The sequence below is a fragment of the Hetaerina americana genome, unplaced genomic scaffold, assembly GCF_022747635.1.
Source record: "Hetaerina americana unplaced genomic scaffold, ioHetAmer1.1.p SCAF_7, whole genome shotgun sequence".
Taxonomy (NCBI): Eukaryota; Metazoa; Arthropoda; class Insecta; order Odonata; family Calopterygidae; genus Hetaerina; species Hetaerina americana.
In genome coordinates this window covers 64,977,709-65,001,891 of record NW_027287316.1, presented here as the reverse complement: position 1 = coordinate 65,001,891, position 24,183 = coordinate 64,977,709, and the positions used below count along the sequence as shown (strand labels likewise).

At 35.3% G+C, this 24,183-nt stretch overlaps 2 protein-coding genes across 6 annotated transcripts in view; one reads left to right on the top strand and one right to left on the bottom strand.

The window, feature by feature from the left end:
- LOC139696647 (nuclear pore complex protein DDB_G0274915-like) overlaps positions 1 to 9,698 on the bottom strand; it is a 30,582-nt gene extending 20,884 nt beyond the window's left edge. For both annotated transcript variants that reach the window (XM_071595462.1, XM_071595463.1), the window contains exons 1-5: positions 8,976 to 9,698; positions 8,677 to 8,895; positions 7,302 to 7,401; positions 6,896 to 6,996; positions 1,576 to 1,706 (exon numbers count right to left, since the gene is read on the bottom strand). In XM_071595462.1, coding sequence (XP_071451563.1) covers positions 1,576 to 1,706; positions 6,896 to 6,996; positions 7,302 to 7,401; positions 8,677 to 8,895; positions 8,976 to 9,649 — 1,225 coding nt within the window. In that variant the 5' untranslated portion in view covers positions 9,650 to 9,698. The remainder of the gene's footprint in view (positions 1 to 1,575; positions 1,707 to 6,895; positions 6,997 to 7,301; positions 7,402 to 8,676; positions 8,896 to 8,975) is intronic.
- An 804-nt stretch (positions 9,699 to 10,502) lies between these two features.
- LOC139696784 (Y-box factor homolog) overlaps positions 10,503 to 24,183 on the top strand; it is a 24,427-nt gene continuing 10,746 nt past the window's right edge. For all 4 annotated transcript variants that reach the window (XM_071595626.1, XM_071595623.1, XM_071595624.1 and 1 more), the window contains exons 1-6: positions 10,503 to 10,659; positions 11,582 to 11,645; positions 13,713 to 13,746; positions 13,843 to 14,065; positions 16,105 to 16,286; positions 18,499 to 18,840. In XM_071595626.1, coding sequence (XP_071451727.1) covers positions 10,599 to 10,659; positions 11,582 to 11,645; positions 13,713 to 13,746; positions 13,843 to 14,065; positions 16,105 to 16,286; positions 18,499 to 18,840 — 906 coding nt within the window. In that variant the 5' untranslated portion in view covers positions 10,503 to 10,598. The remainder of the gene's footprint in view (positions 10,660 to 11,581; positions 11,646 to 13,712; positions 13,747 to 13,842; positions 14,066 to 16,104; positions 16,287 to 18,498; positions 18,841 to 24,183) is intronic.

Sequence of the window (24,183 nt, the reverse complement as noted above, 5' to 3'; positions counted from 1 at the left end):
TTCCGCAGCCACCCTACTCACCAGACTTGGCCCCATGTGACTTTTTCCTGTTCACCAAACTAAAAACCCTGCTCAAAAGAGAAATATTTGCCATAATTCCTGAGATAGAGAAAATTAGATAGAGGAGCTTATGTGCATTCCAGAAAAATCATTTCACGACTGTTTCAAAAAGTGGAAAAACTGTGGAGCTAAGTGTATATGTTGGGTAGGAGACTACTTTGAAGGGGACCTTGACTAATAATTTGTTACTGAAGTGAACTACTTTTTGAACAGACCTCGCATGTGGAGGAAATGATTGAAGAGGCTTGGGAAGAGCTGGAAATAGGAATGGAATTCGTTAGGATTGTTGATGATCAAGCTTTGGTTTGTCAGTTAGCCAATGGATGGCAAATATTGCTGAGTGAATTGGAAATTTAGTGTGATGGATATGGGATGAGAATAAATGTAAATAAAATAAAGGTAATACATTTTCGAGAAAGAGAAAAGCTAAGTTAACCTTAAAATAGAAGGGCAAAAACTAGAGTAGGTGGAACAGTTTACGTATCTTGAAAAAGTTTTAGACTGATATGGTCAAAATAGTATAATGACATAAGGAGAAGAATTGTGTTAAGCAAAGAAGCTTCCACAAGTAAGAGGAAATTGATTCAGAGCATAGCTACGTATATTGATGTGGAAACAGTTACTGAAGCAGGATGATACACGTAGACTTGAGAATTTCGAAATGTTGGTGTGGAGAAGGATGGAGAATGTTAAGGGGACAGAAAGGAAGCAAATGAGGTGTGGCAGGAGAGGGGATTTTTAGGAGAAATCATAAGGAGGCTGGAAAACTCTACGCAAAGCACATTGATTAGCAATGGGATGTTCAAGACTGTGATAGAAGGGAGAATATTTGGCAGTCGAGGAAGTGGAAGGAGTAGGATAGGGATGTTGGACAGAATGAAGGCAGGCATGGAAGAATATGGAGTTGAAGACAGGCTTATTGTAGAGTAGGATGTTGGCTTGTATTTAGTTGGGAGGGACAAGAAAATTGTTTGGTAGCTTGTGTCTATCCAAAACCTACCTTAACTGGTAGATTACCCATAATAACTATCTTAGGCCATTCTTTCCTCCTTTCCCATTTATCTGCCTGTAATTCTCCCTTTTATTAAAACTGCTTCTTTCAAATTACATAATATAATTAACACATATTTTAACTTAAGAGAAACTATTGCTAATGCTCATCAATCCAATGGTGCAGCCACTTAATGTTCTATAGTAGAATCTGTAATCACTAATATAAGTTTTCCTGAATGAAAAATCTACTCTGAAACCTATTAGATAGCACTTGATTTGAAACAGAACCATATAATAGATTCAAATTTGCAATCATTTTACAATAAATTAGAGAACTAACAAATTGCATCCCAAAATATCAGATGATATATTTATGTTACTCATGCCACATGACAAAATAATTCTTCAATGATCATTCCACAATTCTGATTACAAGAAATTTATTATGATGATAGGGCAGATTGTGCATAAGAACACACTTTGGGAAAATAGCAGGCCTGTTAACTACACTTGAATAATTACCTGCTTTTCTTTTAGTGCCAGTTTTTATGTTCAAACTTGAGCTGAGGGAGCTGTAGATTTCATTGTTACGGGTCCTCTTCACCATAGGCTTCGTAAGTTTTGGAGAACCCTCTTCTCTCGACCTCTTATTCCTGAAAATTGAACACAGCAATAAGAAACACCATTCAAAAGCAAAAACAATCAGAATTGGCACCAGTCCCAATTATGATGCTCCAAACAGAGTGCGCTTTCTTGCTAATGTGATGCCACAAGTTACCGTTACACATTTTGTGTTAAAACTGAGCCGTTTTTAAGTCTAAGAAACATTTTCTTTGAAAAATTACATCTCAATGGTGAGGCTCAAAAGCAAATTAGTTCTTTATGTTGAGACAAAACTTCAGAGAGTACATGGTTCTGACAATGGTTTTGAATATGCAGAAATTATTAACCTGCCATTGATTATTTATAGTCATAATTAATCATGATGAAATTTCAAAAAAATATCCATTAATTAGGGCAGTTACCCAGGAACTGCAGAGTTATTGTATCAAGAAACATTTTTTTTAATAATGCAGAAGATGGCTGGAGTTAATTAAAAATCAATAGGTAACCTGTTTCATTATTTACTCCCCGAGTAATAACAATATATTTAAAAATGGTAAGGTTTAGAGTATAAGGTGATATTGTTCTGCTGTTGAATCTCCTGTATCTATGTTTTACTGATTCATACCAGACAAATGTGTTATAACATAAGCTAATTACCAATCAGACTGAGCTTTGCCTTCTTAGCTTATATAATAAAGTAAATAAATTTATTGCCAAAAAAATAAAAATTATATTTTGATACGTTTTTCCCAAAGAGTACAATAATGCCAAAATTATCAAGATTATTAAAGCATTTTGAATTACAGACAAATGAAGAATTAGCATCAAAATAACTTTAAATAATGTTTAATACTGTTTGCATTAAAGTAAGAATTTTTAATACCAGCAACTCAACAATGGTATTCCACTATTTATAAATTTAACAAAACAAAATGATTATTTTACGCATAGCAACCAAGTCAGACATTGCAAACAAGAATGATAAAATATTCCTCTGTCAAATTAAATGTTTTTTCATGCAATAAGCAAAACGAGTTCTTTGATTACAATTAAAGTAAGATATCATGGAAAAATAAAAGACTTAAGTGCCAAATAATACTTCTGCTGTTTCAGTTAGTCCATAGAGACGACCCATCATTAAAGTTACTAATGCCTCTACTTCTAAGCTATGGCTGCTATGATCCTGCTTTAAATCATGGATACCTGGAGTTGAGTTTCATACTTTCTCAGTTACTATCCTTTCTTACACTTCTAAAAATATATTTTAGACATGTTCTGCTTCATTTTTTTTCTATGTTTAACACTTTTTTCAGGATTATTTTTTACTAACTTCAAAACTTTTTCAATGAAAACTTAAACAATTTTTACAACCAACTTTGTCTTTTACCATCGGCACTTCAAAATGATAAAGCATGCATTTTCTTGAATTTCTGCCTCCATACTGTGGCATAATAAGTTAGCAAGAAGTTTGTATGTCCTTCATGTTAACATTCAGTGTCTGCGGAACAAACAACTAGACATGGAAGTGCTTATCTCTCAACACCAGCCTGATGTAATTTGCATTAATGAGCATTGGTTCACGGCTAATGAACTTGCTTCTTTCCAGTTATCTGGCTATGTTGTGGCCGACGCTTTCTGCCGGTCCACACTCAAAAATGGTGGAGTCCTAATTCTTGTTTCTGTGAACTTAACCTTTAGCTCTGTAACCTTTCCATATAATTGTCTCAATGTTGAACAGGTTTTCGAATCCAGTGTGACTATTGTCCACTTCTGTGATATCAGTTTTTTTATCTTAACTATATATCGCTCTCCCTGTGGTAATTTCAATGTGTTTATTGATAAATTTTCCAGCATGCTGAACAATGTTTATAACTCAGTTGATAAACCCCTCCTGGTTGTCACTGGTGACTTTAATTGTGACCTCCTTCGTGGCACCAAAGAAAAATCTGAACTATTAGATGTTCTTTCCCTGTTTAACTTAAATGTAACTACTGACAAACCCACCAGGGTCAGCTCTACTTCTGCATCGGCCATTGATAATATTTTTACAAATATTGATTATCGACTCGTGAAAACCGAGGTTATAATATCCCATATCTCTGACCACTATCCATTACTCTCCACATTCTGCATTAATGCCTCTGACAAGGTTACAACAAGCTACAGGAGAAAGTTCTCTGATGAGAATGTAAATGCTTTCTGCAATTTGCTTATGTGTCATGATTGGACCAATGTTTACTCCATGAGCTCCTTTGAAGATGGTTTTAATTGTTTTTACTCAACATATTTATCCTATTTTGATTTTTGTTTTCCTGTATTACCCGTTAAAATTAAAAATTCGTCTTTGTCTAAGGGCAGAAAGTCATGGGTCACTGATGAAATCCAGTATGCATCCAGAGTCATGAAAAACATGGCTCTCCATTACAAAAACAGATCGATGCCTATAGAACCTCTCGAATATAAGGCAATGAGAAAGAATTACAAATGTCTTCTCCGTAATGCAAAAAGAACTTTTAATGATCGTAGAATATTTAATGCTGGAAATAGATCAAAAGAAATATGGAAAATTATCAAGGAGTCAAAATTTCGTGTATCATTAACCCCCAATCTCAGGTTACTGGACTCTCAAGGTAACGAACTTGAGGACAGTTCTGCTATTGCCATGGCTTTTAATGACTTTTTCACTTCTCACCAGTCACCCAACGTGACTAAACAAAGCTTTCATAGACAAACATCAAGCCAATGTAATTCCCTATTTCTCCGCCCATGCTCTGACATTGAATTAACTAATATCTTAAACAAAATGGGAAATAAGTACACCTCTGGTCCAGATGGCATTCCTTTTATCATCATTAAAAAATCCTTTGATGTCATTAAACCCCCTCTATTATTCTTAGTCAATGAATCTCTTAGGCTTGGTCAGTTTCCATCATCTCTTAAAAGCACCAAAGTCATCCCCCTTTATAAAGGTAAAGGAAATAAACAGCACATGAGTTCTTATCGTCCAATATCTATACTCAATCAATTCAGTAAAATTTTTGAATTAGTGTTTTATTCTCAATTAATATCGTACCTGGAATCGCACAAACTGCTATCAACCTACCAGCATGGATTTAGAAAATCCATGTCTACTACCACTGCTACCTACCATTGTATAAACAAAATATTGTCTGACCTAGACAATAAACTGGAATCTCTTGTTTTATTATTTGATTTCTCCAAGGCCTTTGATTGTGTCAATCACCATATGTTATTGCTGAAACTTCAAGAATCTGGCATAAGAGGTACTCCATATAATTGGATTAAATCTTATCTAAACAACAGACAACAGAGTGTAAGTGTTACGAAAGATGGAATATCCCATGTATCGCCTGCAAAAACAATATCCTGCGGGGTTCCCCAGGGATCTGTTCTTGGCCCAGTGTTTTTTCTCATATACATAAATGACCTCCCAAGGATGCTTAATTCTGTACCTAATACACTTCCCCTCCTGTATGCCGATGACACAAATGTCTTAGTGTCTGCCTCTTCAATCAACGGCCTCGTATCAAGTGCTAACAATATTATCCACCTTTTGCAAGAGTGGTGTGATCGTAATTTTCTTCATATTAATAAGGAAAAAACAAATTTAATATACTTTGTAAATAAAAATAAGCCTATGACAGATATTTCCGTCTCTTTTGACAATGTGATTATTCCAAGGAGTGATAATGCCTCCTTCCTTGGTGTTACCCTGGATAGTAGACTAAACTGGGAAAGCCATATTTCTAGATTACGCCGAAAACTCTGTTCCGCGTGCTATTCGGTACGTTCTATCAGGCAAACTGTAAATAATGAAGTGCTTATGTCTATCTATTATGGTGAGTTTTATGCCCACGTAATTTTTAGTATTCTTTTTTGGGGCCCATTACCCTGTGCTCATGTTGTATTTAAAATCCAAAAGAGGATACTAAGAATAATGTGCAATGAACCCCTTAGAGCTCCATGTCGCCCCCTATTCAAAAAACTTTGTATTCTCCCTCTTCCCTGTGTGTACATGCTAAGTGCTATTGTTTATGCTAAACGCCATATCTCATTATATACCACTAACAATAGTATTCACAATCATTATACCAGGACCTGCAGTCATCTACATGTGAACTTCATCAGAACTTGCAAGTCTACTTTTTCCCCCCATAACATGGGACTCTTATTATATAATAACCTTCCTCTGGTTATCAAGAGCATAGAAAAAATGTCAACCTTTAAATTCAAAGTGAGGGAATTTTTCATGCGACACTTATTCTACACTATTGATGAGTTTCTGAATATGTAACAATGTATTGTATTTTATGTTAAGATCTTTGACGTGCCGTATATCTTGGAACATGAATGTACCCAGATCCTCAGGCAAATAAATAAATAAATAAATAATCATATTGAGTGGTAAAGCTCATTCCATTTAACCAATCCTTCACTTCTGCACTATTTACATAATTACACAAGAAAACAATGTCATTTTTGCGCCTTTTTTGATAGTGGTACTTCTTGGGATACTTTTCTTTAGTCAGTCATACCATTAAAATTTTTACTTCAACATTTTATGTTACACAAAGCTGGGAGAGATCCGATACAGTACATCTCAAGCAAGTGGTTTACTAATGAACCAGCACTCAGCTTGTTCTCACTTCTTTTACAGCGATTGATTAATTTTTGGGTCTAACTCCTCAACTACTAAGCTTATCATTGCTTGGCAATTGACATACTGAGATTTAATGATTGAGAATAATGAATTTCATTACATTCAATGGACCATTAGATCAAATTGTAAATGTTTCTCCCATTGAAAATCTTCACTAAAATGCCATTACCAGATTTTTTTCTCTGCTTCAAAAGCAATTCCCATCTCTTCTATATCACAGTTTCAGTATATACATAAAAGCTATGTAAAGTGAGGGATTTCGAGACCATTAAAAAAAACAGAACACAACCTTAAAGGCTTCAATCCATCTTATCTTCTCTTCCTTTGCCCTGCTTTGGGCAGACTTTACCCCTTCCATCCCTCCCTCCCAATCAACCCACTTTCTACCCCTGCAACAAGACGTGTGGAGAGTTCAACTTTGGTTAATTAAGATAGGCACCATAAGTTTCATAATTGCAGGTGGGAGATGTAGATGCATGATTAGGAAAAGGGAAGACAATTGTACACATCTTCAATGAAATGCCCATTTTACACAGCAAATTGGTATACACTCACGCTTGTGTTTGTTCCAAGAGCACGCCATTGATTACAGCAGGAGATGAAGAAGATGAAGTGTCACTTTGGGGATGGTGCCTTTTGGCATCACTTTGCTCATCCTGAATTTGAAAGGAAATGATGATTTAAAATTGGATAAGAATGGTTTTAATAAAAGCTGATCCTATCTTAACAATTTCATTATTTCTTAATTATGAGTTTTTACATTGAATTCTATTATTTAAAAGTAAACATGAAGAAAACCGAAGAATGCTTATTGTAAAACCTTGATAATTAAAGAGAGGGAATTACAATAATTCAAAACACATGACCACAGAAATTTAAAAAGGAATTTTATGGTGCCCTATAAAATATGCATTCAAAAATTAAACACAGTTATTATATTCTATTTCATAAGAATCCTTACTTCAGAGCTCAGACGCTTCCTTTTGAATGCCTTCAGAGCTGCGATGAATGCTTTCGATTGTTCCTCCGTAGTTGGCCGCTCTTCTGACCTAGCACAGAGACTGCAAAATACCACGGATTCCTTTAATTATGTTTTAATTCAAATGACAAAATATAAAAGCAAGCACCAGATAATAAAAATGTAGCCAAAGACATTTTTATTAACTTTATAAACCCTGATAGGTTTAATTAAAAAATCACATTTGCACAATGGACAAAATGATTCATTATGAATTCATCTTCCACTTGAACATTTTTCATCACTAAAAATTTGTTAATTCCCTCCCTAAAGAGAAGACATCTTGGTGACGGTATTATTTTCCCTGTGACTAGAATAGGTAAGTTATTATTTTTAAGGAGAATACCCAATAGATATATCACTTAAAATAGAGCTAATTGCAAAATCAGTCATGATTTCCTCAACTAAGTTACCCCATTCCAATAATATATCTATACAAACGGACTTTTTCTCAGTTTGACAACTAATCATCTTTGCTAGATGCAAGTGCCATTTACTTACATATAAAATAATTCATTTATTTCAGGCATTTCAAAATGTTAGCTTCATTAGCATGAATATTATTCATGCATACATTCAAATTTACTACTCAATCACAATAATAACTGTCATAATAGAATACTTATATTTCAAATATATAGTTGGAATTAAATGTCAACACACATTTAGGACAAGGAAATTGTTATGTTACTATGCAATTGAATATACATATCCAAACACACACACCCCAAAAACTAATTTCATTCATCATATACAATTTCACATGGATAAATTAGACATTTGGGTGGGAGTGACCACAAGAAACTCAATTCTCTGAATGGATTAGCCCTTTAGATAAGCATATAAAAAGGCTTTGGGCGAATTTTACAGGTTGTAAAAGGCAAAATAAGAACCTAATTATTGTAACCAACTACTGACTCTCACTGGTCCTTCTTTATGGTGTTTTGCCCCCATCACATGCTGTTCTGCATCATTCTGACATAGTCACTACAATAATTAGGTAGTTTCATCATATTATCAGCACTTTTATGTCACATCACTTTTAGTGATGGTTTTACACGCACAGATATAAGTACACCAATTAATTTTTTAATGACTTAGAAAGAATAATTTATGGTATTTTGTTTTAGCATTGAGGTAAATTTCAGTTAATAATTGTTTGACTTAACTAAAGAGGAATAAGTGACACTACAAATCCCTTATTCAATAAGTAACTCAGGTTGTAGCCACCACTTAAATAAGTTTCACTACAACCTTCCAAATGAAAAATATCAAAATAACGTGGTAGAAACCTAAGTCTTCCACGTTAAGTTCTTACCTTGACTCGGAGTCATCATATTGTGCTGCAGGAGGGTCACGAAAAGGAGTTCTTACTTTCGGTCTTTGACGCAAATCCAGATGTGGTGAAGCATAGGCATCTGCATCTATAAGATGGGACTGTTTGGTTCGTTTATACAGCCGTTGACGATTTTCTGCTTCGGAATGGTACTTCAACAGACGAGAGCAAAATCCAGGGCTATTCACTTCTGCAAAGAGTCTGCAATATGAAAAATTCAAATTAGGGCACATGGGCTAATTTTGTTATTTAAAACACTTAACTTAACTTATGATAATTACTCTGCGTCTCTACTTGTGTTGTATATTGACGAAGCTGGCAAAGTGGATGGCGTAACTGTCACAGGGCTGAAACCTGCCGCACTATATGTTTGTTGGGGACTAAGACTGTACCCCCAAGGAGAACTTTTATGCGAAAAGCTGTCATTATCATATCGACTGGTGCTGGTTTGGGGCTTAGTAAAACCTTCACTATTTGATTTCGATGACTTTCCTCTTCCTTCAGATATGGATGTAGCCCCAGAATACGAAGGTGTAGGATTACCAAAGAAATCACCAACTGCATTTGGATCGAAACTCGTTCCTTGGTAAATAGATTCCATGTGACTAACACGATCAGCAGGAGGGCGAAACGATTGAGGAGTTGTGATGTTTCTTGTCCTGCCTGATGTTGGCATAGGCAACCTATTTCTGGGTTCGGTTCCCGAATCACTCAAATTTTTATACTTTTCAACAAGCGATGAAACTGTAGACTCAGCCCACGAATACAGAGAAGACACCAAACTCCGACCATGAGGACTGTTTTGAACATTTACTGTATGGTCACTCATCTTAAAGCCTTGATACAAAAACGCTGCAATAACTAAGGGCAACGCAAGAACAGTTGAAAATTGAGACACTACAAAAGCTAAGAATACTATAAGACATGACACAGCTCTGCGATGTATTTGCGACATTTTCTTTAAGTGTTAATAACCATGTTTAAACTTTTACACATTCAACTGATCATGGAGGCGCTTCCTGCTCGCTCATACCCGCTTCAATTTTTTTCTTGTAAGCAACATGAGCAGCGACAAGCGTCGTTTTGTGTGAGAGGATGATCTAATGTATTGTTATCATGACTAAATGGATAATATTTGACATACATGAAGAATTGTAGATAGCATATTAATTGTTGAGTGTAATTCAAAATTATGTTGTGTTGCGTGAATAGAATGCTTTTTCGTAAGCTATATCAATAATATTTCAAATGCTTGGTCAATTATGGTCAGGTTATCATTTTTGTACTTAGCAGCATGTAAATATTTTTATGTATTATAATTTTAATTCGCTTTGGCTTCTTAATTGTATATAAACTTGAAGCCTAGAGGGACGTGGTGCAAGATTTATAGCCTCTTTGAATGGAGTATTCTAGCTCTTACAATTATATCAATTACGAAATTATATTTTATCCCTGGTTATCGCAAGCCTTCGGCGTTATATTCATTGAATATACGATATCACAGAAGTGTAGTATTAAGTTGGATGCAAGATGATATGCAGACACATCCCATTGTTTACAATGAACAGAGTTCAACTATAATCAATTCTTGTGAAAGACAATTTAGAATTCACTCGGATCTATTTAATTTTTTATTACAAGTGGAATATTTTATTAAAAACTAAGATAAATTAAACAATACCAAAACAGGTTCGTTTCATGGTTTAAGTGATTCGTAGATCCAATTTAGAGAAATAATTTGACTTCATTCTGGTTCAGGGTATTCAGCCAATCACAGAGGATCACCGTTGTTCTTTTTTATCGGAGCGCACCGCGCCATGTTGAGAAGGATAGTAACAAAGCTAAAGGAAGGAAGGAGAACATCGGTACGGCGTGTTTAACACCTTTCCACCACCCGGAACGTCATGGCTGACCCGGAGAAACAGCCTGAACAACCAAAGGCTTCCCCACTTAAGCAAATCATCGGTGAGAGCATGCATTTTTCTTTACTACAACTTGAAATTTCCTAATTGCCGCCTTACACACACGCCTCCATGTTTAAACTCAGTGAGCGTCTAGGCATCACATGTCGACTTCCCGGTTTTTTCATTATTAATGTGCAAATAATGTATTATCCGCATTTAAACACGTATATGGGAATTAATAACAGCAGGCGAAGTGCGAAGGCAGTGAAACCTGTTTGGCATCCGTGAGTGGTAAATGCGTATAAATTAAATTTGTATCGGTTGCCTCCGTCCATCCGCGAGGATGTTCTATGACGTCATAAATGATGGAGCCCAGAAGTTGAACTACAAATAATTTTCAATAAGAGGGTTGTTATAAAGGGAAGTATAACCCTAAACAAAAATTTCCTTTTCATTAATTGAATATTTAATTAATGAAATTATTAATATGAAATTATTTATTTTTCATTGTATTTGTTGTAATATACCCCCTCCACGAATCTTTTTAAATATTCTATTATCCGTTGCTAATTGAGATGTTGTTTATTTTCGTTTTAATTTAAGCTAGGTTCAACATTAATTACCAACTTAAGGTATATCAAGAAAAAATTCTGGTTGAGACCGTGGGCGGAATTCCCCAGCCGCTTTGCGTTCTAAATGGCTTGTAATATAAGAATTAGAAAACGATAAATGCATTAGTCACTTCTGTTCTCAAGACACCATCGATATATTTATAGAATTTCCTTCTGCCATTCCCCGTCTCTCGTTTTCTTTCTCTGCTTCCCCAACAGTTTTGGGATGCTGCCAACTATTTAGGATGCAGCAACCCATCGTGTGTTATTCGTTGAAATTTCTACCGAAATAAATATTTAATATTTTTGTTAGAAAGTGACTTTTAAACATTGAGAATATTTATTTTCATGGGCGTTCTTTATTTATTTCAGCTACTCAAGTGACCGGGACTGTGAAATGGTTCAATGTTAAAAGTGGGTACGGGTTCATCAATAGGTAAGTTACAAATTTCAGATTAATATTTAAAAATTGTATTTATTGTTTTCAATGGTAACTTGCTGTCATTTCTTGACTGCAAGACGAAGGTTTTTTTGTCTGAGAATGGAATGGAGTGATAAAAATAGAAGGATTGATGGTTATTGGGTCGGGGTCTTCGGTGGTAAGGGTACGCGAGTGTATGAGCAACCCAGGAAATGCTTTGTTGAGTTGGTCTGTCGCTTGGCGTCTCTTCTCTCGCCCTACTCCCCAGAAGCCCCGATCGATAGTTCTGGTGGAGTGGAAGTACAGCCAAAAAGTTTCAAAAGAACGTTATGGACACTACATTATTCGTTGTTTCTGTACGCCTGTCCGCGATGAAGTTCGACCCAAGTTTATGAAATTGATGACCTTAGAGTTTATCGACGTTCGTATCTCTTTTCCATTCAAAGCACGTGCGGAGATATTGCCACGACTTCACTGCGATTCCTGTTTCATATTACGGAATTGCAAAATGCATTCGGGTGATTTTTTTTAACTAGTGCCGTAGATCAAAAATCCTGCGTTTACAATTTTGCGTTTGCGGTACGATGATCGTTTTTAATCTTTGGTTTCGATTAAAATTTTTGGCGTAAGCAGGCATAGGATTTGTCAGGATTGCAAGCAACGTCTAGATAAGCATTTAAAGGGAACGTTCAATGCATTCAATTAAAAAAATTGGAATTCAATAATTTATCGCCGCATTATTGCTGAAGATTAGTTTTCTACAAGAGGGTTGTGCATTGCCTTCAGCCAACAATTTGATGCATAGATATTTGATTTTTTTCGCATTAATCTTTTTAATTTTATGGGGAGGGTCGACCCCAGGCGTACTCGTATGTATATATAGTATAGACTATAAGACTCTAAGAGTACGGCTTGGGTTGACTCTTCCCATAATATTCATACGGCCGTGTTACCGTTCGCTTCATACATATTTTTAATTGCTGCTGCGCAACTTGAATTTTTACTTTTCTTTTGGAAATTTGTTCTCTCCTGTTGGAATTTTAGGCCATCATGAGATGATGCCTCGAAATCGATTTTTGCATTCTGGAGACTTGATATAATTTGTAGCTGTAGTAAATTCAGAAGGCGTTGAAGTAACAAAGTTCTTACGCAATATTGCAATCCATATGTTACCATTTTATCCAGTAAATTCCATCTAGTAAAATTCTCCTGAAATGTTGCCTCGCGTTTCAAGGAAAATCGATCCCGGCCGAAATATGTAGGACGTAGAATTTGTGTTCCTGCGCTTACGCACTAATGTAGCGTACACCCGTTTCCGCAATGGCGATATTTTCACCTTAAAATGCGGAAGAGAATGTAATGTGCTTGTTATGCGCGCATTTTTTACATTGCGTTTCCTTGCGATCTCATAAACTATCACCGTGGGTTCTCTGCAGCCATCCCCTCCCGTTTCCGCCTTCACGTACCCCTCCATCCGCCTTTCTTTGCCTCCCCTGACTCTGTGTAAGATTAGCTCGCGGGCCGCCATCGCGCGGGAGTCTGTTGGGTAGCTCGTAGCTCTTGTCTCGCGGGAGCGTTGACCTTGTTGGCTTTGTGTAGGTAGGGGGGCCCCGTGTATTTAGACGTGTCTAGGTGTGTGATGTGAAGAAGACCCACGCTGTTCCCCGGGGCGGTAAATGCTGCCGCTCCCCTCTTATGTTGTGTCATGATTGATCGTAATAGGCTTATTTATTTTCACGACACGAAATACCTGGTCTACCGTCAGTGGATGGAAATGTCGAAATTCACTCCTTCACCTTAGAAAATAAGTTGTGAAAATGAAAGTAAAATGCAAACAAATGAATAATCCATTCCAGAGTGAAGACTTTAAAATATTTTGGGGGAAAATGTGCCCTCAAGGTTATTTACCACTATTAATGCATGGGAAACTTTGGTGTACTACTCGTTCTGAGCCACTGCTGCACGCGATTAATTTTTCATCCAAATCATCTATTTAACTCGATTGATTTCTTTGTAATCATTTAATAATAGATTGACACTAATAAAACATGAACTGAGTTTGCTGGGTTTTTTCTTTTTCAGAAATGACACCAAAGATGATGTATTTGTCCATCAAGTAAGTTCATTTTGTCTGTTTAAGCAATTGTATTATTATGAAGGGTTAAAAAAATATTTCTAATTGTGTTAATATTTCGGTGTATTTTTAAAATAGTCAGCCATTACCAAGAACAACCCGAAAAAAGCCGTAAGAAGTGTAGGTGATGGAGAAATTGTAGTGTTTGATGTTGTTGTTGGAGAAAAAGGGAATGAGGCAGCAAATGTAACAGGCCCTGATGGAGAACCCGTTAAAGGCTCACCATATGCTGCTGACAAGAGACGCAACTTTCGCAATACCTACTACCCTCGGCGGCGTCTACGCCCAAGACCCAGGGAGGGTTAGTGATGTTCATTTACTATTAAGCATTTGACTTTATTCTAACATTTGTGGAAATTTATTTTTGTAGGCTTAACTTTCAGTGAGCTGGAACGGTTGTGGTTGTATCGTTGTTGCAAAAATTCACCCACATCATCTTGGTTGATGTGAAAACCTATGTAGGATTATCAAAACAATAGATAAACATTTAGTATTAATAAATTCTTTAAGTTCTCAAATCGAATAGTTCTTAAATTAGCATATCTCGGCTCAAATAATTAATTTTTAAAATTTGAAAAAAATAGCCTGTAAAGGCTAGAGACAAGGATGCTTAAAATTATCATGGTTCAATTGTTGTGCTGTGTTTACAAAGACAAAAAATTTCTTCCCTTTAAACCAGAGCTCACTTAATTGGAGTGTGTGGAGTTACTTCAGGCCTGCTGATATATGGTATGGTAGGTACGGCATAAGGCCCTGGGGCGTGGAATAATCTGATGCAATTTTTTTTACATGCTGTCTTTAGCATATGGGGATAATAAACCTTGGAAGAAACCATGGATCAACAAGCCTTTCATGTTTTGAAATCACCTTTGCATCATCGATTGAATAGAATATAAATGTCATAGCTTAATGAATGTTTTGTTCCATTAATCAAATACCTGCCTTCATGAATAAATTTTTCTACGATATAATAGCTGTACATTAGGATTCTAAAACTGCCTACATTTTGATTTATTAGCATTTTAGTGTGATGTGAATACCTTAAATTTGACTATGTATTCAAATTACAGTAAATTCAAATGATTTGTACTACAGGTGTTGACATTAGGTGGTAACTTCGTATTTATGTCGCTAATGGGAAAATCATGAGGCTGATGTTAGTTCAGCTTCTATTCATCAAGTTAAGATGGAAATGCTATGGGCAGCTAGCTGTGTACTATGTGGTGTGGACCATTTTAAAACATTTTGAGGTGTTTTTCAACGGAACTCCAAAACTACAGGCTAAAATTATAAAATATCCTAATTCGAGTATTTTGACGTATGTTTTTCCCTGATTAAATTTGATTTTTGTCCGCTTTAATGCAAACCCTCCTTAAATCATTAAACATTTCTTATTTCAACCTTCATCCACCACTTCCTGGAAATGTCAGCCCTCTCATGTTCATGCCTGGCCTATAAATGTAATTCAAGATACAAATAGCATCCTAGATTTTTATTAAAGGTGTGCTAGTTTTTCATTCAATTATTTGACATATCATAGATGCCCATTTGATCAACCAAAATAAGAAGCAAGTTCACTTTTATATCTTCTTCGGGATTTCACAACTAAAAATATTGTATTCAAGATGATTAAGGCCAATACTTTGAGGAATTCCATCATGATTAAACAAGAAATATTCAAATTTTGTATTTTCACTGAATAGGATTTTTATTGCAGACAAGGGTTGCCGAGTCCAAATGATGAAACAGTGCAGCGAAACTAGTCTGCAATAAAAATTCTATTGTGTTTTGTTACATTAATCAAATACCTGATAAATCCAGCACATGATTTATTAATTAGTTCCGAGTTTCATCATCCGAAGAGTTGTTTGATATTTCTTTTAAAGATTATATCTGACATGGGGAGCTGTAAATACATGTTTGATGGGCTAATGAATTACATGCCCGTATTGCATTAAAATAAAATGAAATGACTGCGAAACCTTGAAATAACAAACTGGAAATTGGCAGGCTAATTTCTTTTCATTTTTATGATTGAAAGGGAATTATGATAATAATAATTGGCTTGACAGAATCATGTTTCATTAGTTTTAGCATCATGTTCTGCATCAAACTGAAAATTATTTTTCTGTGTGGGATACTATGTTAAAGACTCCTTGAATTCCAATATTTTTTTAAACAAATTTGTCTGTGTTGCATTTTAACTTTTCAGAGGAATCTCAAATAAAGCAAAAATGTTTCCTGTGGTGTGTTGCAGTTTTCTAGAGTATTGAATCATTAATGCTTGTTCGGCCCCCTAATGTTTTTAAATTATTTTCAATTACATAATTTTGATTTTAGGCTATGATGGGTATGGAGGCAACCAAGGAGGATATGAGAGTGGTGAAGGCAAAGGTGAAGATGGTGCTGGAGAAGGGCGTGCTGGGGGCCCGGGGAGACCGAGACGCTACCGGCCACGCCCAGAAAATTATTACAATCCCAGAAGATCTATGCCCAACCGGGAGGGTCAACCACAGGAAGGGGTAGGATATTAATGGATCATTATAAATGATGGTTCTTTCTTGACCAAAGTTCCATTTCTAGATTAATTACAGGAAACAGCCTGCTTTTTTAATATTTCAGAGGCTTGAAAAGTGAAATTATGCTGGGGGTTGCGTTCTACTTCACTTTAATAAATAAATGGCCAATGAGCAGGAATTTTATAAGTTTTTAGATATAGGCACCTTAATTATGACTCAAAATTAGTACCCTCTACCCTTGATCGTTGTAGAAATAGCGTGGTGTTCAGCTTTTTTGTCATCAGCTGTATGACCAATGCTCTATTAAGTAGCCGTGAGAAAAGCTTTGAGGAAAATTCTCAAAATAAAGTGCAGCTTTCAACTGTGTATTTTATGGAACATTTTTGATAAGCCTAATGTCAACGAAATTTCAAAAATATGATAGTGCACAACAGGAGTATGAAGAGAGACATTCACAGCAGCATACCATGCGAAGGTACTATTTATTAATTGACTTAATTAAGGTGAGATTGAGATGTCGTAAAGGGGTATTCACTGTAGGGAAAGAGTAAAGTGAACCAATGCAAACCAAAGTTTGATAATGAGGAAGATATTTTCATAAAATATGGTGAAAAATGGCTACTGTCTTCATAAGGTGGCAAGATTTTATGAATTTAAAATGTAAAGAATACAAATTTGAGGTTATGATTCAATTGATTAAAAATTTGGAGAGCTGTTGGAACTAAAAAAATTATTTTAAAGGACATGGTGACCAGTGACATGGTAAACCTGTAATAATTGGGTAATTAAATGCTTTAGTTAGTTGAAACCTTGATGAAATATATCTGTTTGGCCTTGTACTGCTCATAATATGTTAACAGGGACTTGTGGGGTCAAGTAATTGATAAATAGTCACTTGGCTATGAAAAGGGGCAGCTGGGAAGTTCTAAAAAAGAAAATTAAAGAGAGGATGCTTTGAATGTATGAGAACTCCATGCCAAGAAGAGTGAACCTGTAAAAGACGGAGGAGTTGTTCCTATTGATGAAGAGTTAGTCATTTAGAAAAAGTCATGCTGGGTAGAAAATTTTGCTGGTGATACTCACGTGTTATGGTGTGTGTTGAGAGAATTAAATTTCTTCAGATTGTGTGTTGACATTGTGTCATTGAAGTAATGCATTCCCAACACTTTTGATTTCCCCTTTTACCAAGAAGGGTCACCTTTTTTGAAGGAAGTAACTCATTTCAATAAACAATGTCTCTTGCATTTGAGATTACATAGAATTCGTATTTGGATTTTTGACTTCCTCGCCCTCCTCTCCATTATGCATATTTGTGAATATATGTATTTTCCTTAGATATTTTACTCAAATCTCCAGAATTTGAGAGCATCCCTGAGGAAAAATGTGAAAGCTTAACTGGAAAATAAAGGAGCAACTAAGTTATTTTATTGCAAATTGAAATTAATTGAAGCAATCTTTAGGGAATATGAATGCGGGGAATATGGGTGTTTAAAATTACTTGTACAGTTAATATGTTTTAACTATGGAAGTCGGTATTGTAAAAGGTCTAATTGAATTGTATTTTTTGCTGCCCAAGCCCTGAGAACATTTGTATGTTATGAAGCATGCTTTAAAAACCCATTTTTAATTATGAAACAAGTTTTTAATTGATTTTTTGAGGATTTCATGGTGAACTTTACTCTGGTAAAGTTCTTTCTTCCAAGTTAATGATGTTACAAAGCACTTGTCAACTACATTTGTATAGATCCTTCTTGAGCCGCCCTATGGCATCTATCTGGGGGGAGCAAGAATCAATGAGACATGGGAAATGGACATACAGGCTAGGAATGAAGGAATTTAACTATTAACTGTTGTGTATTGATCCTGTGAATTCAAATATAAAGCTGTCACTTAATTATTTGGTTACATTTAAACTTCTGATTTTATATTCTTGATCTAATTGGAAAATATTCCTTGGAGTTATCCAGAAAATTTATTGCAATACATTTGTGTTTGATTTCATGTACTCTCTTACTGTCTTATGAATAATTTAAAAAATCTGATACTCTTTCTCTGTCTAAACTTGCGAGCACTAATACCCAAGTGTTGTAGGGATGTTTAAGTTTGTTTTTTTTACAGTATTTAAGTAACAAGTGTGTTGCTGTTTGTTAGGAATATTATTGAAGTGTTTGAGTATATGTATAAATATTTGATTTTCTGCATTTTCTTTGTGAAGGGTGAAGGGAAAGAAGGTGGTGAGTGGCAAGAGGCTGGAGAAGGTGGGAGGGGTGGAGGCACTGCAGGTAGAGGGCGTGGTGCTCCACGGAGATATATGCGCCGCAACTACCGTGGTGGCGGTGGTGGCCGTCGCCCGAGGAGCCAGGATGGCATGAATACCAGTGGAAATGAACTGTGGGAAGGAGCTGAAGGGGGCAGTGCAGGACCACAAGGGGGTGGTAGGGGTGGGGCTGGTGCAGATGGTGGCAATAGGCGGCCGCGCTATAACCGACGACGTGTGCCTCGATCTCGTGGTGGAGGTTCAGCACGTTCTGGTCAGAGTGACGGTGAAAAGTCAAAGGTACTTATAAGTGATTTCCATATTCTTTTTGTGTAGTAGCATGTTAAGAACTGTTATGAATTGCATGCAAAGGTGTCATCTCATGTAAACAGTTCTCACTGATACTCTATTCACATTTTTTCCCAAAACTGTGTAGCTGCATGGTTGCAAAGACTGGCATGCTTTGTTATTATGATGGCAATGCACACCTTGCTCTTAAAGACTGAGTAAAGGTTTTTGACAATGTGTCATTAAGGTTATTTAGTACAATAAAGTAACTAATCATTTTACTCATCTTATGGATGATTAATGCATTCCTTGAAAATTGCTACTTAGAAGTGGATGTCAATATGACCTACTGGAAAGAATGGGGCATATGTTTCTCTTCAGAAATGACTTTAAAATATGAACTCATATTTTCAAGCCTTAAAATAAATATCAATTGATATTGCATCATATGCAACATCAGTGTACTGTGGAGCAACTTACCGTGCATGATTGTTCATTTTAATCCCACCGTGCTACTTAGCAAAATAAATTAGGGTTTATGAAAGCTAGGTGTACCACAATATATGGGTATTTATTCTGTTTATCCTGTCACCTGTTATAAGATACTCTCGTTGGGATTGCTGCAACTTCATTGCGGCTGGGGAACATAAGTTATTTAGGTGTTTAAAATTTGGTTGCATGCTTCCCTTAATATTCCTCTGCATTGAAATAATTTATCAAGAAATTAATTTATTTAAATCAAGCCATCTTATACCCACTGTAGTGTAAATATGAGCCTATGCAGCACACATTTTTTACAATTCAGAATGTCAGTAATGCTCACATAACAAAAGAGTGAAAAATGTATTGTTTTGAATGCTTTTTTGTGTTTTTAACTGAAGGCATTTTTCTGTCATTCCCATGAAGAAAGTTGTGTGATGGTTCTAAAATGTTGTGCTCTTGAAACGTACCTGTCACTGCATAATCTGAGGTGAGAAGCTCACTAGACCAACAAAAATGTTATTGAGTCTTCATTGTTTGTGAGGACTTTGGACATTGTAGTAATGGGAACCAAAAGCTCCCTGCACCCCATAGACTGGATGTAGTTGCACTATCACACTGGTATGGCCATAAGGAATGATTCAGAAATGCAACCCAGCCAGTCAACATTTGTTAATGGATATCCATTAAACTAGCATAAATTGAAGTAAGAATTTCCATTATAGCTGATCTGGCATAGGATGATAATGCACTCAACACAGCTCTGTTGTAAGGATGTAATGTAATGTACGAATTGCACTGGTCTGTTCCAAACTTGAAACATTGTTAGATCTTACATTCATATGACTTTGTTGAACATTCCAATTTTTTTATTGCTGTAAGTTTTACCACATTAAAGCACTTCAATCTTTCTGAATATAATTACTGTCCAGCTAGAAGGGGTTCATGGTTGGTGGAAAGAAAAGTTTAGAAGAACTTAATGTAATTATATTAGACCGTCCAGTTTCAAAATAGAAATCAAGTGTGGTTTAGATAAGGATAGCCTGGGTCCAGGAATACCAGATTGAAAAAGTTCTTTTGGAAAAAATGTTGAACAAGGAAGTAGCAGGAATAATTAATATTCCCACAGATTCACTAATGAGTTAAAAAAAAAGTGAAGGAAAGGATTCTCTTTGAACTCAATTGCAGTATTTATAAGGAAGGAAAATGCTCAGAAGATTTCCCAGGTTAATTTTTATCCGAATCACAAAAATTAAAGGTAAAGTGCGGATGACCATAGGTTGATAAGTTTAATTTCACTTGTGGCCAAGTTAGAGTAATCATCAATAGAGGATTACAGAATAGTGTTAACCCTAACCTCGGCAAGGATCAGCTTGGATTAATAAAGTGGAAAAGGAAATGATGCCGTTGCAGTGCACTGTGATGATGCCATTGATAAGAGCACTGGTGAAAATCAACATGGTAAATATGAGGATAGTTGTGTGCCTTGTGGGTTTTGAGGAAGCATTCCACTGTCTTGAGTGGGCAAAGTTAATGGAGATATTACCAGGGAATAATAGTAGACTAGGATTGATTGTTATTTTCAGCAGCGTGTCTGCCATTGCTACTGCCACACTTCAACTACATGTATAGTATTTAATAAAGAAATTGTCAAAAAAAACCATGTTAAAATTTGTTTCATGGCTTAAATGGTGAAGAAAATAAAAACACATTGTAACTTTTTTTGGTTAAAGGGTAAATTCTCTTTATATCTTGCACTTCTGGAACTTATTCATTGCTGGGTTTAAGGGATCTTTCTTCACTGTTTGTCTTCCCAACCCCATTCCCTCAACGGTCAAAATTATTCCATTAAAGAATTGTGTTGACTTCAGCAATTGATATTGCTGATGGAAGTTCTTTCGTATAAAATGTTATTAATTTTTGTGGATTTCAGATAACCTTTTGCATAAAATTGTTTTTGAATTTTGCCTCCCTGGGTTGGGTTATTATTACACCCTGAAGTACAATATAGGCCGTCAAGCTATTTTCACATTTTTTTATCTGAAGTATTCTGTTTATAGTTGTAATTGGTAAATTATATTTATATTTGTGGGGAAAAATTGCTAGCATCATTAGAAATAACCAAATGATGTATATGGCTTGGGTCTGAAAATTTTAATTGTTGTTGAAAAGGAGAAAAGAAAATGTAGTTGATGAGAGACAATTTGTAACTACTCCTACCACGTTGCTGATCGGGGTAAAGTTAAAGATACACTGCAGTTAGGTTCTTAAAGAAAATTGCATGTGTACTATGTGCAGTATCAATGATGTTGATAAAATAAAGTTTATAGGTGAATGGTAGCTATAAGAGGGGCAGTTAATTAATGTGCCTTATAACAAAATAGAAAATTCTGCTTTTAATTCATTGTAATGTCAATGTCTTTGTTAACCAGTCATTTCATGAAAAAAAACCACACATTGTGGTGATATTGTACTTTTAAGGAAACAAATTCAGTTTGTCCTGATTATTTATTTCCTACATATGTTTTAACATTATAATTATTAGTTGCTTAGTTTTTGTACTTGCAGCAGTGCACGTAAACAAGGTAGGGTAACTTCCTTGGCCGTAAAAGGAGTAGGGACCAGGAAAATATCTGTCATCTTATTTATTACTCAGTTCGGATATTACATCTGCCACCCTGATGTTATCTGAAAGGAACTTGATCATGAAATTAAGCTATGTAGTATTGGAAGGAAATTGTAACTGTGTATAGTAGACTCAAATATCCATGCTAATGGATGCATGATGAAGCCTAAATAATCGGAAAACACAAAAAATGCAGTAAATGTGGTCATCAGATAAACTGATATGGTGTTAGTCTCTACTTTTTCAATCCTTATGATTAATTCAAGTTTTTTTAAGGACAAAAAGAACATTTTTTCAGCCATTTTATTAGGGTGGAAAAATAGTTCTTCAAGAAAACTGAACTATCATCAAGTGTATAGCTGAATGTTTGTTCTTCAGAAAGCTAAACCTATCATGTAGTCAGGACAAAATAAATGACTGGCAAAGTACTTTATAATGGATTCCTTATATGGATTCACATTAGTCATCTGGTACCAATTAAAATAATGGTTTAGGTAGCTCATGACATTTATTGTGTTGTAAATCATGTATTTTCTCGACTTAAAAAGAATATGGAATTCGCAGGGCTAATGAATGCTAGAGAAATGATAACGATGAAGTATTGATAATACAAAAATGATCAAATGTAAACATCAAATACTACTGACAAGTTTTGATTTTATGAAATAGAAAACTTTAAAGAAGTAACCCAGGTATTTTAAACTTTTATTTTTAAAGAGTTATACAATATTAATGAGTATTTAATTGTATTCAGGATTGCAAATTATTAAAATTTTGAGGTGAGAGGAAGAGGATAGCTTGCCTAATATGCACATGGAAAATCTAGAGTTAACTGCAGTTGACAAAAAAGAAAATTTTTCTATTTTTACCTCTTGCTAACCTGGCGAGGAAATCCCTGTAGTTTTCTTTCTTTAGACCTTTGTGGTAACAGGGAAAGTTTCTAATGCTTTTAAAACACCTTTATGATTAAATTTATTGTCACAGATCACGCTAGCCTGCAGTGTCACTCACAGTACAGAAGAAATGCCTGCTTCTCCATATTTATTTTTACTGAATTGTTTATTTCTCCTACAAGTATAAGGGTTGTTTTTGATAAGTTTTTATACCCCCTTATTATTTATTTGCAAGGTATTCTCTTCATTCACACTAATTCTATGCCAACATTCAGGCTTTTTTCTCTGCCAATAAAGGAAAGTGTTGAAAAATGAAGATTTACTGCACACTCGAGAATGCTTATATGTAATTATAAGAGAAATACTGATCCTTGTAAAATGTTTGTGTTGAATGATTTGATGGGATTTATAGTGATATGGTTTGTTTTTCTTTAAAATATTCAAACTATTAATCTCTAATTTGACTAAAAGTTTATCCAAAGTCATTAATTTATACCCAGCATGTTTGAAAATGTATGGTGCCTAATATTCATTCATATCAGCAGCAGAAAATTGATGATAAAACTTAAAAGTAAGATTGCCGATTTTGTTTTAAATTTTAAAACATTTTCATTGAGATAGTCCATTAAAACAAAACAATGGGGTGCCCTATTAGTGTCTTCTATTTAATTGGTTAATATTAACTGATTTTTTTTTGAGTTTACGGTGCGAAAGTTGAATGGAAAGTTAACTGCTTAGTAATTGTGATGAATCTTTACAAATTCGATGTAGTGACTAGTTTAAAAATTAGTCAATCTCATAACCATTTCATGTCATCAGAAGTAAAACATTAGTAGCTCTGGAAGTTTTTTCTCAATGTTGATATTAACACTGGGGGCATCAGTGTGAGGGCCCTTAAATGCTAACTTGCATCTGCCTTAGAAACCTTAATTCCTGATTTTTGGAATTGAAATATTTTGTGTGCCCATTTTCATACCCAAGTATAATCACTTTTTCATGATGATTTTATCATTATATGACACATTTGAACTGTGAACATGTTTGAACCATTGAAGGAACAAAACTAATTTTGGAAATTCCCCCTCATCAAATGGCAAGACCAGGGTCGCAGAAAGTTGCGTAAATACCTAAATTTAGGTCAAGGGAATGGTTTTTAGGTCATGCATAAAAGATAATACAGGGTGCGGCGCTTTTATCCGGTAAAACATGCTTTTCCTAGACTGAAATTTCTTCACTGGGTTAGCGAAACCTTCCCCAGACTTCTTGGAAGCATTATACTTAGCCGCAATATTGTAAGCAGTTGGTCTGGGGTCCTAGAAGAATCAAACTATTTCGAATTATAATGCCCAGGACAAG